Source organism: Montipora foliosa, chromosome 14 (genome assembly GCF_036669935.1).
Source record: "Montipora foliosa isolate CH-2021 chromosome 14, ASM3666993v2, whole genome shotgun sequence".
NCBI classification, from domain to species: Eukaryota; Metazoa; Cnidaria; class Anthozoa; order Scleractinia; family Acroporidae; genus Montipora; species Montipora foliosa.
This window is the reverse complement of record NC_090882.1, coordinates 24987370-25002369: the sequence shown is the minus strand read 5'-3', so window position 1 is coordinate 25002369 and position 15000 is coordinate 24987370. Positions and strand designations below refer to the sequence as shown.

The 15000-nt window shown below is 38.1% G+C and overlaps 3 protein-coding genes across 5 annotated transcripts in view; 2 read left to right on the top strand and 1 right to left on the bottom strand.

Annotated features, from left to right (window-relative positions):
* The window catches only part of LOC137984745 (protein canopy homolog 3-like), an 8045-nt gene extending 4549 nt beyond the window's left edge, over positions 1-3496 (bottom strand). The window contains exons 1-3 of the mRNA XM_068832006.1: positions 3251-3496; positions 2028-2148; positions 623-720 (exon numbers count right to left, since the gene is read on the bottom strand). Coding sequence (XP_068688107.1) covers positions 623-720; positions 2028-2148; positions 3251-3353 — 322 coding nt within the window. The 5' untranslated portion in view covers positions 3354-3496. The remainder of the gene's footprint in view (positions 1-622; positions 721-2027; positions 2149-3250) is intronic.
* Positions 2535-7101, top strand: LOC137984746 (large ribosomal subunit protein bL27-like). Of its 2 annotated transcripts, none has more exons than XM_068832008.1 (4): positions 2535-2673; positions 3879-3989; positions 5675-5748; positions 6251-6604. In XM_068832008.1, the coding sequence occupies exons 2-4, from the start codon at positions 3974-3976 to the stop codon at positions 6455-6457; spliced, it is 297 nt and encodes a 98-aa protein (XP_068688109.1). In that variant the 5' UTR covers positions 2535-2673; positions 3879-3973; the 3' UTR covers positions 6458-6604. The 2 variants fall into 2 exon arrangements, with proteins under 2 accessions (XP_068688109.1, XP_068688108.1); XM_068832007.1 differs by lacking the exon at positions 2535-2673 and adding an exon at positions 3534-3777 and having other exon boundaries at positions 6251-7101.
* Positions 7102-9789: 2688 nt separating this feature from the next.
* LOC137984722 (uncharacterized) overlaps positions 9790-15000 on the top strand; it is a 7833-nt gene continuing 2622 nt past the window's right edge. The window contains exons 1-6 of one of the 2 annotated variants that reach the window (XM_068831983.1): positions 9806-10222; positions 11010-11146; positions 11673-12078; positions 12694-13009; positions 13825-14173; positions 14500-14580. In XM_068831983.1, coding sequence (XP_068688084.1) covers positions 9851-10222; positions 11010-11146; positions 11673-12078; positions 12694-13009; positions 13825-14173; positions 14500-14533 — 1614 coding nt within the window. In that variant the 5' untranslated portion in view covers positions 9806-9850 and the 3' untranslated portion in view covers positions 14534-14580. Of the gene's footprint in view, positions 10223-11009; positions 11147-11672; positions 12079-12693; positions 13010-13824; positions 14174-14499; positions 14581-15000 lie in introns of both variants that reach the window. The other variant, XM_068831982.1, reaches the window with a different exon arrangement.

Sequence of the window (15000 nt, the reverse complement as noted above, 5' to 3'; positions counted from 1 at the left end):
GCCCAATTCCATTAGTAGGGTTAACGCTCACATGGTTCATATGGGGTAGAAAACTAGCACTTAACATTACACTCTAATCAGTCAAGTCAGCCCTCTAGAGAGCCTGTTTGGCGCACTTGTCACATAAGTTTGCCATAGGCAGGGGCCGTGGAGTATATTTGAAAGTGGGGGGGGGGGTTGGGGTCTAGGTTTTGGTATGGATCACAAAAGTCTGAGGGGAGGGGTCTAGGAGAAAACAAAACCGTGTGAAAAGAAGTGTGGCCCCCCTGATAGGGTCTCCCATTGGGCAATCTAAGAAAGCTGATAATCACAATTATGATGATGGCTAAACTTTAAGTTGCAATTTCAATAATTATTGTTTATAGGTTTCTTTAGTATAGGGGTGTAGAATCAAGAGGAATGGAGAGAGCTGGTTGCTAGTTCATTTCCAGTGCCCCTATGATTATCCTGATTACAGGCTATTAAAATGAAATGAAGGTCTATTATTTTATCAGTATCTCAAAGTTCAGCTGACTGGTCAATAAATAGAAATTGTTTTATACCCTTGAAAAATAAGTTTACCAAACCACAATCCAGAGCACTTATTTATAGCAATACACTGAACTACGAAATAAGCACTTACTCTTCTCATATCTTAATGCCTTAACTTTGTCCTTATGGACCTTGTAGTCCAAAACATTTGAACAGGCATCCTCAAGAGCTTCATTTAATCGAACTTCTCTACAAAACACACAAAGAACCAGAAGGAATTGAACCTTTTTCCATAATTATTTCTTGCCCCTTAACTTAACAGAGGAGTGATGGTCTAATCGGATGGGACTGTCAGATATGTTTAGAAATTAAACACACATAATTATTATATTTTTGACCTCTGAAATTGCATTTCTAGCTTTCTGATTGGTTCACTCAATAGATCTCTGTCATCAGCTCATATATACTGTATGACCTAATATGGAAACCAATTGCGTCAAGTGTTGCAGCAAGCCGGAAACTGATTGGTCTTGATCCTGGATCTCCGGATCTCAAGGCAAGTGGCCTAACCACTGGGCTGCACTATCTCCACATGAGTTCACTTATTGGATGCATAAATGTTAACTTTTGATTTGCAACTTTCAATAACTTCCAGACTCTTAAGGACGGTGCCTACTAATTCAAAGGTATTTTTGCGTGCTTTACTGAATATGCAGGAAAAGCAGATCTTAACAAGTGTTATTGAAAATTTCAAAGATAATTAATCAACCATATTTGTAAAAAGCTTTGAAATACTAAGCAATGTATGGCGTTCTTTTCCAAAGTAAAGCTTAATTATCTCTGAAAAATGCGTGGTTACAGTACCCCCAATTTTACTAAGAGCACTTGCTAAGTTCTGCTTTCTCCACAAAGTTTTGAGCTGCCCAAAAATATCCCAGCCTTTGTTAATAAGCACCTGTAACCCATAGGAAATCCAAGTATCTCTAGATGCGCGGAATGTATGCGCAATAACAATAGTAGGCACCGTCCTTAAGCTCAAATACACTCAACGGTTTAATTTTTCACTGCCATTATTCACTGTAGCCAAGCATTGGGTTCAATAACATTTGGTTACATTCATGGTTGTACTACATTGGCTTATTTTGATCCACTTTCTCAGTTTCCGGTTGAACAGTCTGCAAACTGTCCCTTAATGGCCTTGTGCCTACAGCTGGCCGGCCTCCCAGTAAAGGAGAAATTTTGAATAATAATAATAATAATAATAATAATAATAATAATAATAATAATTAATAATAATAGTAATAGTAAATAATAATTAATAATAATAATAATAATTATTATTATTATTATGATGATGATGATGATGATGATGATGATTACCGTCACTTCAATCATGATTAGGGCAGTAAAAACTGACTCTGCATAATAATTTGCATGGATATATGTTTTTCAAAATAGAGGACAGGAGATGATGAATTTGCTTAGTTTTTCAAAAAGATTTCCATAACACACTGCACTGAACATAAAATAAATAGTTTTAGCAATAGGTGACTCACGATTTTCTGTAGTTAATTTCCTTCCGCTGTTCCTGAAATATCTGTCCAGTACGGAAGACTTCATTGGACTTGCCAGACCTTTCCAGCTCACCATACAGCTCTAGTACAAGGTGTTTGCAAACTGTGTAGAAATGAAAGCAAGCTTTTTCATGTACTTGAATATTTCTTATTTATTTATATTCCCAAGTAACTCTACGTTAAAACTCTCAGACAATTATGTTACAGCTGCTGAATACTTGATCTAGTATTGGCAAGTCTACAGTAATTTGCCTTGAACCCTAGAAACTGGCAAACTTAGCTTGCTTTAAAAGACGTAATAGCTTTGTTAAGATTGACAAAGTGACTAATATAATACCAAATTAATATGTATGTATGCAAATCAAGCCTTAGAAAGTTTTCTTTTTTTAACATGGTGAATTTAAGTCGTAAAAGATTTTAATTTTGCGAAGGCAAAGCTTCAGAACCAGGCAGATGGGAATACTTGGTTTGCAACCAACACGTGGGGGCCCGGACTCATGACAATAGCTAAACGCACGAAAAAGCGGTCGTATAAAATAATAAGTATCTATTGTTTGTGTCTACAACATCCATTGGGAAGGTACACTGTAAAATAATTTGCCAACTAGCAATATTGAAAAGATAACAAGTGAGTATACAAACTTGTAAAATATTCAGTCTTCTCGCGAGTTCACTGATGTATATGGTGCCAGAGTAAAAATTAGATTGAGTAAAATGTTCAGTTCTTTAAAATTTGAAATTTTCTGCCTGGTTTTAATTGTCATAAATGAGATACAAAGAAATTACAAATCATACTGGGCTGACAAAACTTTCACTTGAATACAACCTTTGAAACTTAAAAATATATAGAGGCAACTTGGCTTTTTCATCTTCTATCGCTAAATTATCTTCAACATTTCGAAAAAGAAAAAAACATAGATAACAAGTTTTTGCTCGAAGAAAAAGTTTGGTACTACAGTAGATGGAAAGCGTTGTGGGAAGACAATAGAAACTAATATTAGGAGCTGACAAGTTGTGAAATCTGCCCTGTGTCTTTGACAGTACGTTGCAGGTCCAGCTCGTCCCAAAAAGACTGCGATAATCTTCAACTGAAGAGTTGTGACCTGACGATTTTTTTCCAGAGCATTCAACTTAAGCTAATTCAAACAGCTATGTCGCGTAACACTCTAAAAACAAGAACATTCATTTACAAATGAACATGTTACCATGACACTTGGTTGGTAGTTTTTCCTCTTCTTCGTCAACATTCCCAACAACCATGACAAACAGAAGAAGTAAAACAGAGACAAATGCGCCAAGCGCTTGCATTTCACTATTTTGCTGAACCGTAAAAGGACCATCTGAACCGGCTGGATAAACAGCTGCATAAGAACTTAGAGCAAATTAAAACTCAAAATGTGAGCTTTTGTAAACAGCAGCTCAGTGCGAAACTGGGAAGTTAGACATGATTGGTCTCCCGTATTTTAACTGCCCGAGGACATTTGTACTTATTCGTATAAAACACCTGAAATCATGTTCTACTCTCCTCTCCAGGTGATGTATAATTCGAAGGAGAACACAAAGGAAAAATTAACAATATTTTGTCCTGAACAAATTCATTTTCATCATACATGAAGCACTCTTTAGCCAATGACCACCGAAATTGCGGTCTCACAAAAAAATATGGTTTCCACTTTGCAGTGTTTGCAGTCATTTTGTCTTCGAAAGTTCGAAGTTTTTCGCCCTTTCGGAGGTAACAAAGAGACTTACAGTTATTTGACTCTCGCTATCAATTATTCCCTGTATTAGTATAAACAAGAGTTTAAACTATGGTTGTGTTTAAAATAATTTTAGGTTGTCCAGTTTTGATACAATGTAGAACGCATGCAAAAAAAGCTGGCGGTCACGGTAAGAACCAGGGCAAACCAAGGAAAGCCAAACGTTTGGGAATGAAAAGATACGAAGGTATAACTTAAGAAAACTGACACTTAGCTGAAACCTCAAAAGTTTGCCATAATTATTACCCGTCGTTTTCATCTAAGCGTGGACAGTACGTTAATTATAGAAAAAACATTGGTAATTTAATGCAAACGTGGCATGCCTGCTGGTAGCCAAACATCTGCAGTTTTGCAGCCATTAAGAAAACTTTCGCGCCAAATTTTGAAAGTATTCTTATTTGCTGGTATGTTTTCAATTACCAAATAGGTTGCAACTTCACACCAGGCATAGCCCGCATTCTTCTGTCCAAGGATTTGAGAAATGAGGTAGTCTAGATGGCAGCTTCATTTGTACGCTTCCAATATTAAAATATTTTGAAGATTTCATATTCATTGTTCAAATGAACACCCTTGAAACTTTCAATGTTTGACTACCAAAGATGTTATGTTTGCACCCAATTAGAGCATGTTTTTCTCTGTCGTGTCCATGCTTAGATGAAAACGATGGTTTCATTGATTCATTGTTTGAATATGTTGAGCAATACAGAATAGATGGTTTGCAACCAATTTCTAGAGATGCAGATAACAAGGATGTAAATTTTGTACATTTGCTGGTGGACGAACAGAAGGAGCTAATGACAGATCTTTTTTTTCGTCCACCAACATGGTGGCAATGATGTAATGGGAAAACCACATATACAGGGTGACGTTCAAGGCCTGGAGGTACATGTTGGCTCGGCAGTGTATGAAAGAACAAGTCATATTAATATTGGAGTCTGTTATACTGGTGGCTTGTTTGGCTCGGCAGTGGATGGCAAATGAGCCAAACAAGCCGGCTCATCAGTAAAGTCTCTAGATGATGGTATGTTTGGAGGGAAAATTGATGTGTTTTATCGTCAGGTGCTCACTGTTTCCATGCAACCTCAAATTTGATTATTTGGCTCTGTTGTCCGAACAAGAAGGATGAGGTAAACAGTACAAAATTGTAAAACACACTCGCGGGGCGTGCAGAGCCCCTTTTTAATTCATTAACCTATTGTTTTACCCGAAGAAGCTGGGATGCCCCATTTATGATCCAACCCAGGCTTATGGATGAGTAAGATTCTTACCTCTGATATTAATTTTTTTGTCACAACCCTTTAAAAAGCCTCTTCAATCCCACTCATATTGTATTGGTGCTTTTGAAAAAAGATTACTACCAGTTGTACATGTATTTTAATAGACCTCATTCCTGGGAAGAGAGGGAGAAGGCTGGTTCATATAATGAAATGTGAAATTCTCTCAGCGACACACTTGCAGATTTTTTTCCCTGGAATAGTAACCCTTTGACTACCAAAGCCTGCCTAAACCGGTCATACTTGGTATTTCACTCTGTCTAGTGCCAGAGTATTTTACTCTGTCCAACGCCAGACGATTTTACTCGTCAATGGGGAACCCCTGGGAGTCAATGGGTCAACCCATTCACACCTCAAATGCCCTAGCATGCTCCCCATTGACAAGTAAAATCGACTGGCGTTAGACAGAGTAAAATCTATTACAGTGCGACGCACCTTACCGTGGCCACCTAACAAAGATTTTTTTACAAATTATCTGCCAATAAGGTTGTGCGAATTTGATTGACAGTCACGCCTCCTTGCACCTTGCCCCTGTACCTCCTTGTGTTCGGGAGCATTTAGTGAAAAATGAAATTAAACCCTGTTGACTGTTCAACAGGTGAACATGTGATTCCTGGGACTGTTCTTTTTCGGCAGTGGAAGCACAAAGTAAAATTTCATCCAGGACAAAATGTAAGTTAATGCCTTGGTTTATTTTCAGGTGACAGTTCTTTTTTTTTTCCTCAAGTTCCCTCAAAAGCAGTTTATTTACTAGAGTATCTTTTTCCCTTTTTCGCTCCTCCATCATTTTTTAAAAATTGTTTAAATATAATAAAAATATCTCTTGCAATTATCAACTTCTTTCTTGGACAGGAAAACATCAAACACTTTATAAGCCAAACCTGCTTGACTTTAAGCCTTTTAAATAAAAATTCCAATAATGTAAATCACAGAACCTTCATTAGTTATTTTTATGAATAAATTTGTTTATATTTTGTTGTCGGTGTCTGAACTAAAGCCATGCTTAAGGCGAAATTTCCAGCTTGGCTAGGTGGAATGAATTAGTTAGCTGTTCCAAAGTCAATAATCCATTCTTGATATTTTGTTTCTAGATGCCCTACTTTTCATCTACTTTATTTAAGTTTTACCTTTGGCTGTTGATTTGGGCCAAACTCAGGTCTTTTTTTGTCTGCAGGTGGGCCTTGGAAGAGATTGGAGTTTATATGCGCTTGCTGAAGGATATGTGAAATACAAGAAGGGACTGCTAGAACCCTATGCTTGGGGCTATGGTCAACAAAAAAAGTTCTATGAAAAAAATTTTATTCATGTTGTGCAGAAACAACCCTACAAAGGTCCTAAACTTGTTCCTGTTCATGATGTGTACAGAATCGCCACAAGATAACATGCAGTGAAATTTTACAGGAATGTTTGAAATAGCATCTTGAAAAACTGTTAAATAAGTGTGCAAAATTGCCAAATCCTAATTGCCCCCGCAGGCGAAATCGAGGAGGAATTGAGAATTGTGACATCACAATAAATAGGAGTAGCAGTTAATCAAAAATCTCTATTTGGGGGTGCAGAGTATTATGAAAGAAGCATGTTGTTTGGTATTTTGTCAGCCGCATCATGTCATGTGTGTTTGCAGTTTTCATTCTGAGCAGCAGCTGATTTTAAGATAAGAAAGACAACTTTTCATCATGCTGTTTACATGTACTTTTTTGAGAAAGCACGATTATTTGGCCACGAAGCGTAAGGTTTATGTTTATTATATATGCAAAACACGAGTTTAAAAGTCTGAAAGCCCAAAACTCCTGTGCTTCTTATTAATTCAGCCACATACACATTGAGTCTTTGATGTCATTTTCTCCTCGATTCAGCTCTCTCAAGATTTTAAGTTAGTATGACGAACCATTAAACAAGAAAATTCCAGTTAAAATAAACAGGTCTCTTTTTGAAATCAAGGCTTAAACTTCAATCAGTTACTGTTTAGTTAACATAGTTTTGAAATCCAAAGAAAAATAAAAATTATTGTTTTTTTGGTCATAATAGTAGGGGACCAGCTGTAGTGTCTACTATTACTAGTTACAGTATTAGGAATGTGGATTGGTAGAATTAAGTTCTGAAAAGCAAGCAAATTTGGGAATTTTGCCGTAAATTAAGCGGATTCAAGTATTTTGACAATTTCCTTGTGTGACAGACTCTACCTGCACTATTAGGGTCTTGATAATCTGCGAGCCAGTGAGCCATGTAAGTCTCACATTTAAGTTTACACACCCATTTAAAATAACGCTGAAAAACAGTATTTTTAAATAAAATTAGACTTAAAAGTCTAAGTACCTAACTATGTGGCTCGCACGTTGACTACCGTGGGTCACATGTTGACTCGCATGTGGACTTGCATAGCTTGCAAATTGTACAAACTTGACTATTAAATCAGCTCCTTTTTTATTTGCATGTACAGTGTAGATTTTACAATTAGTGACCAAGACAATAGTGTTAGCAAAGAAAGACAGTTCTATGTAGTGGTAATAATAATAATAATAATGCATTAACCCTTTTACGCCTGAACTGGCCAGACTTAGTATTTTGCTCTGTCTACAATTTTACTCGTCAATTGGGAACCCCCAGGAATCAATGGGTTAATCACTCACTGAACTAACTTTAACTATCAAACTCAGAAAACGCTTGGAAATACATTTCAGGAATTTTCACAGTGTTTTCAATCACAGTAAAATTCACGACACCATAGTTAATAGCCATGGCCTTTTGCATATTGGTTTGCTTTCTCCGTGCAATGTGATAGCATTCCTGAAATATTCCAAGGTGTTCCCTATTTTAGTAATGCAGTCACTTTCAGATAAATTATATCTCATTCTTTACGTACATGATGCCATCTATTGTAGTTCATGAGCCAACCAGACCTTCTTTTGGCTGCTGTTGAAACAATGACCTTACCTTTTTGATTTATTGTTCACCCGATTTGATTATCAAAGGAAATTTGATGTCAATGGTTGTAAACAGTAAACCTTGCAGTAAAACGAAACAAAACAATCACATGTTCTGGTATTTAGACAGGTTATTTTAGAACATACAATGTATCATTCCTTTTTTCCCCCATATTAATCTTTGTTGTTAATAATCTTTAATAAAACATTGTATCTCTGGAGTGCAAGTTTAACTTTAAAATCCAATGAATTGAAATGATGACTTATGATAAGAGGGGACGGTGGAATACACATACTTGCAGTAAAACCCCTTGGTATGAAGTGAACTACCAATAAACTTAACATTGTGAAGGAGAACCTGCGAACCCAAACCGATACACACTCCTGTTCCATGGGAGATCGGGGCGAGGGGGCGTGTGATTGGGTCAATTTTTGCTGGACATGTGATGCTGGCATCTCAGAACCCCTTCCCCTAAGTTTAGTTTAGTTTAGTCCCCACCTTAGTCACTTTTGGGTAAATGTTTACAATTTTAGCAATCCCAACTTAGTGACTTTCTGTTTATGCAATAATGCTTCATTGTAATTTCAAAAGGGAATGTAATGGGACTGGTAAAATTAATATTAAATAAACAGCGCTACAGTTGTTTATGTAACAACTTTTTTAATGAGTTGCCAGTATGGCAATCCCAGTCGGAAAATGGGTGGTACTTATCTGTTTTTTATTTGTATTTTTTTCCGTGTCGGTGTAAGTCTTGCCTAGGTGTCACTCCCCTGCTAAGTGATGTCTTTGTGCATAGGGTCTTCTGTGTGTCTTTTGTTAGGTTTGAGGGGGTTGGGGTAATCCATAGATTTCTCTGGTGCACACAGGAGAACATTTAATTAACTGCCAGTGGCGTCGAATGTCATTCTAACACAATGGCATTTTGGTGCATCTTTAAACAAAATATACCCATATGGAGCTCAAGAATGGAACGTCAATTGGATAACAAGACAGGCGGTAAAAAATAAATATCTGGAATCTTTTTGACAACAATCCTTCCCCCGTCGAGCTGAAATCAAAGTGAGCTGTATTTCTAATATTTTGCCAAGTGTGGTGTTATGTACAACACTGAAACCAGATAGAAAATTCTCTGGTAACTTGTGGGTGCAACAAAGACAGAGAAGGAATCGAACACCTTAAGTGGATCTGTGATCTCTGTTGTCTGGCTATTTGTATTATTTTATTTTGATCAGTCTTTTCAGTCTAAATAAAAATATTATTATTAGCCTACAAGGGCTGTGAGTCTAATTGTTTTAGTATCACCCAACTAGTCGGACAGAAAAGGCAATAATAAAGTTGGCAAGTGCAAATGAAACAAAGTGCTACGCTTTTCGCCACTCGAGGACTATTTCTAATAGTCCCCTCGTAGGGTAACCAATTAATATGCAGGATTTGCATTGGTCCACTAGTTAGGTGATACTTAATAAAGAATAGTAATAAGGCCCAGTTTTTTTTTTGTATGCTACCGCTGATGTAAAATTGAATTAAGGAAATGATTTATGTGAACAGTGGACATATACATAATCTTTTATGTCTGTAAAGTTGCATCACAGTAATGGCAACACTGAGAAAAAAAAGTTGATAATAAATTCTACATTTCAGTTTCGACACGCGGAGAGTTAGTATTCTAGTATTCTCTTCTCTGCCTCCCCTCAACGACAGAGGAGGCAGAGAAGAGGCGCCCTGGGAACGGGGTTGGTCGTTGCCTCGCTGCTATTCATAGACCAGGTCACTAAGCACAACACACCACCTGCGAGGGAAAAAACCTAAAGCACTGACCCTGTCGGGTGAGGGGCATGGAACTGCAATTATGGTGGACATAGGAGGTCTTTTTGAGTCTTCTCGTCTCCTCGACTGGGAGTTAGATTCTATCAAAACTGACCGAAACGAAACAGTTGGGAGGTCGCTAATCAACTACCGTCATCTGAAAACTGAAATACAGAGTCAGTGTTTCTCGCTTAGCGCACAACAAGAAAGACTTGACGAGGAAGCCACCACCGAACCTTTGAAAGTATGGGTGATGAGGTCTTGGGGCGCCCTCGAGACAGTGGATGGCAAAAGAGAGGATGCGGAAGAATACTCACTCAAAAAGCGGGAACTTGATAAGAAAATCGTGATGCTGAAGATTCAAGTACTTTGTTTGAAACGAGTGCATGTCAGTTCTTGTATTCGACAGCTTCAGGTAAATCTCGTGATCTTTACCTTAGTATTTAGGCTGAAATTAATGTCTTGTTAAAGTTTTAAAACGAATCCATACGCATTCACTTTGCTGCGATTTTTACATCGGTAAATGAAAGTTAATTTCATATCAAGGTGCAACTATTTCAATTTCGGACAAATAAAAGGGAGCAATACTGGTGCCAATCTACCCGTTAACATGGCCCCTGACTTCCGTTTCCTCAGGGAATTTGAGTGTTTTTGTTATTTTTGCGGTCATTTTCCGGGAACACGGGAAGAGAGACAATTCCCAACCTCTGCGACACCTCCTTGACTTAAAACACCATTTTCTATTGATTTTTGTGCTGTAGCTTTTATTTGACATTGAATTTAAAGGCAATGTTAATGGTGAAAGAAAAGACAAGGAATGGGTTACGAATTGAATGGCATGTATTGTCTCATTCTTCAAGCCATGCCGCTACACATCAGCGGCCATTGGTATTCTGCAGTTACTCCTAACTCAAATAGTTTTTTCTGACTTGTCCGAGGGACACCTTTTCCAGAAAAATGAACCCTCTACTGCAGAGTGTTCATTGCCATGGTGTACGATGCAAAGGGATGATTTGCCTCTTCCTATCTGACTTTTGCAAATGGGTCCCTTTTTCCTGGAGCCTTAAAATATTTAATGCTGAACTTTTGCTTTTTTTTTGGGGGGGGGGGAGGGGGGGGGGGCTAGGGGGCTACCCAGTGGTACAGTCACACAGTCACACTGTACCATGCATTGACTGTGGTAGCTTTTTCTTGGTTTTCAGGAGTTGGCCAAAGAAGGTGGTAAGATTCCTACCCCTACAGCTTTGCAATACAGCAAGTTTGAGGAATGGTCAGTGGCCAATCAACAGATCTACGAGTTGCAGTCCCAAATACTTGAAATGGAAGCGGCCAAAGTCAGGTGATTACCCCATTAAATGTTTGTAATCAAAGGAATGTAGTGATCAAATCCTAGCTTCAACATCCCTCCCCTGACTGGCGCTGATTTTCATAATGAAGACTATTATTGGTCTACAATAAATTAGGGTTGCTTTGCTTTCTATTAAGGACAGGAACATCAACTCTGGGCTGGACTTCAATATGAAATGTCAGATAATTCGTTTGAACAGAAAATAACGAAGTGATGTTGAAGGTGGAATGATCAACTTGGTACATGTAGGTAGAACACAGCAGCGCAATATGATACAGTTTAGGGTTTTGAGTCCATTCAAGCCCAGGTATTTTTCTCAGGCTTCTTTACTGTAACTGCTCAAGTTTTGCTCTTATTAAAGTTCTGCATCGATCATTGTTATTTTTAGACCACATATCTTTTTATGATAAATAATTACCGGTATCTTTGGTACACGTGTATTTTAAATTATCATAATTTTATAATGATATTATAATGCATTTTTGCCTATCATTTATGCTCCAATATGTACACGTAGATTGCACAAAGAATTTTTTACACGAGAAGGCAAGGAGTCGTCTGAGTCCTCAATAACAACAAGGCAGTCGTTTACTTCACATTTGGAGCTAAAACTTGGAGCAAGAGATCCTGATGCTATGGTGGGTGAGCTGAACCTGGAAGAGGTTGTTGTGCCAAAAAGCACACTGGCGATTTCAAGTATTTTAGACCAGATTTTAGACACAAGCTTTCTAAACAATTCTTTTGAAAGTAGCAAGTTGAAAGCTTACATCCGTGAGTGCTGGGATGTGGAGAATATTGATGACGAGTTCCCCACAGGAGTACACTCAGATAGATATCAGGAATTTGTGGGTGGAATGGCTCAGTATATTGTGGATAAGCAACTATTTGTTCAGAGGGAAAGCCTGACATATGATATGGTCTATGTAAGTCACATTTGTAAATTATTACTTTTTTGCTTTATAGCCATTTTTATGATACTTTTGAGTTTTATGTAGGTTAATGTGTTCCTCAAATTTAAACCAACTGTGTATCTGCTTCGCTTTAAATTCAGTAAGTTTTTTCTTATTTATTTTCAAGCTGTTTAATGTTATTTTTGTACATTAATTAACCCATTGACCCCTCAAGCTCTGGCATTTGACAGAGTAAAATCTGTTAAGTCTCACTTCCAGGATTCACTTTTAAACTTGATCACGTCTGTTGAAACAAGATGACAAAAGTCATACACATGGGATGTTTTCTTTTCTCTGCAAACAATAATTCAATTAATTGCATTAGGTAAAATTAGAAATTACAAATTGTTTCACTGTAACTTACCATAAAAATTACGGTAATCTGAATTTTCTCTTGTGAAAATTGATTTGTTCATCACCTTTACTGACCTGGTATGGTAGTGTAAATGTTGAGGAATCGTCCTCAATTTATGTAATGGTGAAGATTGAATTCATGGATTTCCCGGCAGATAGTTTATTTTGATGTTCCTTATTGATTTTTTTATTGCCCACTGTTATTAACAAGACTCTTTTAATCACTAATGTCAGGGCAAACTGGAGCAGTACTTGATGCCAGCCATCTACAGTCTGATCCAAGATCACATTCGCAAACCTGAAGAAGACAACAGAATATCTCAGGTCTACTCAAACCTTGCGCATGTTACCCAGACACAGTTCGGCGTCAGTCCCGAGTATCGGGATGACGACATAGCACCATACTATGCTGCAATAGCATGTATGAAGAGTATCACCTTGTCAATCTTGCCTTCAAGGAAGATTCATGCTATTGTGAGTGCTGCACAGTGTGTGTTTAGGAAGCTCAATGAACTCTCCCTATGGAACCATTCTAGGCCACCAGGAGCAGGTACGTTGTTGACCAATGAAGTGGTATATCACCTTGCTATGGGTTGTTAACATGGAGAGAGGATGATTCTTGCACCATAAGTAAGATCCTAGGAAGTGGAAAAACAATCCTTTGTTTGGCTTTCATGCATAAATTTGGGCTCTCTGCCTGCAGCTTTTTCTTTTGTACAAAATGTTCGGGTTGATGATTATGAGGGAAAGACATTTCAGCCTTGGGTGGATTAAACATGCTGAATTTCCTGTGGTTGGTTCACTGTTCAAAACATGATCATGATCCTTGTTGCTTTGGCAGATCATGACTCGACACCACTGTGTCCTGTGAATTCAGTTATGTACAGCACATTGCATTGCCTTCATTACTGCAGCAGCATTAATCATGTCTTTTTGGTGGGACTCCACTGTTCAGTCACTGAGTAACCATGGAGCCTGTTCCACGCAGACAGACTAGTGACCCTGGACTTAATATGAAACATGGTGTTAATGTGATTCATTCCCAAGATTCTTCCTGCTGTAGTTCTGGGACCCAGTTTTGACAATGCAGTGGTTCCCTCAATCGTCTGGCATTAGACAAAGTAAAATCTAAGTGCCACTTGTGAGAGGGAAAGAGCATCCCTTCTCGTGACATATTACTTTTATTTCTACATTTGGTGTTTTGGTGTCTCCAATTAGTAGACTACCTGTAGCTAGCTATAGCTGGCTAGAAGATATGACATATACAACGTGTAAATAAAGTTGTTCATTTTTTTCATTCATTACACAGCTATAAAAGGATGTTCCTGATTAAGGAAAAAAAGTTTCCTTTCCTTTTTTTGCCAGATGAATTCATGGATGTTTGGGTTTACGTAGTTCTTAAATCCAGAATACCAAACCTGGCGTCAACAGTGGCATTTTTACGGCGTTACTCCAACCCCAACTTGTCATTCTCTGAGGCAGGATATTACTTAGCAAGTGTTGAATTTGCATGCCAGTTTCTTCGCCAGCTTAATGAACAAGACTACAGAAACAAGTCACCATTGTTGACCCAGAACATTGTTGTTTGCGAGCTGAGCAGGTTTGGCAAGATGGCTGCAGAAGAGCAAGCAATATTTGAAATGGTTTTGCAAGACGAATGGCTTCATGGATATGAGCTTTTTGCCGTAAAGGAGTGGCACTTGGACCCAACAAGGTCAGATTGTTTATTTAATTTACACTGCATTTATAAGTTCTCATTGTAGGGGTCTTTTTGGCTATTGTAGTTCTGCATTTCCTGCAGTAGTGGCCTGTCTACTATAGGATACTACCATACAGAGGGCAGGGTTTTTGTTTGAGGCCTACAGGTCAAGTCTAGAAGTCCTTGCTCCACTGATTAACAAGTTAAGCCAAAAGTTTTCCCTAGACCTGCAACAACATTTTTTAGAGTGATTAGGGCAGGGAGACATTTTTGGTGTTTTTTGTTTTCTCTATAGCACAGTGACATGTACACTGACCTGTAACTGGTGACTTGTGTTTTAGTGCAGTGACTGCAGTCTTTCAAGTATCTACCTGATATTAGGGAGCTTAAGCACGTTTTTGCGCCACGGTTGGCAACCGGAAGTAAGTTTTCACACAATCACACTTTGCTGAGTATCTCTTCTCCATTGGAGCGCAGGTACCCCAAGCTAATGTTATGGGAATTTGCGACTCGGGTTTCGGAATCGAAAATAACAAACACGAGTTGAACAAAAATGCCTTACCTTGTCTTCTTATCAGTGTTTTTGTGGCGTACTTTGGCCATTTCAGCGCGATTCCAGTGGGTTGTACATGTAGGTTCGCTTTATTTAAAACGCGCTGAAATGGCCAAAACACTGATAAGGCATCACAAAGACAAGGTAAGGCATTTTTATTCGATTCGTGTACTTTATTTTGTTTGTTTGTTTGGTTTTGGTTGTTAGTTTTAACTGATCGTGACGCACTAATAACAATGTCAGCTTGGGGTACCTGTGATTAGAGATGATTAGTTCGAAAATCTGCTTT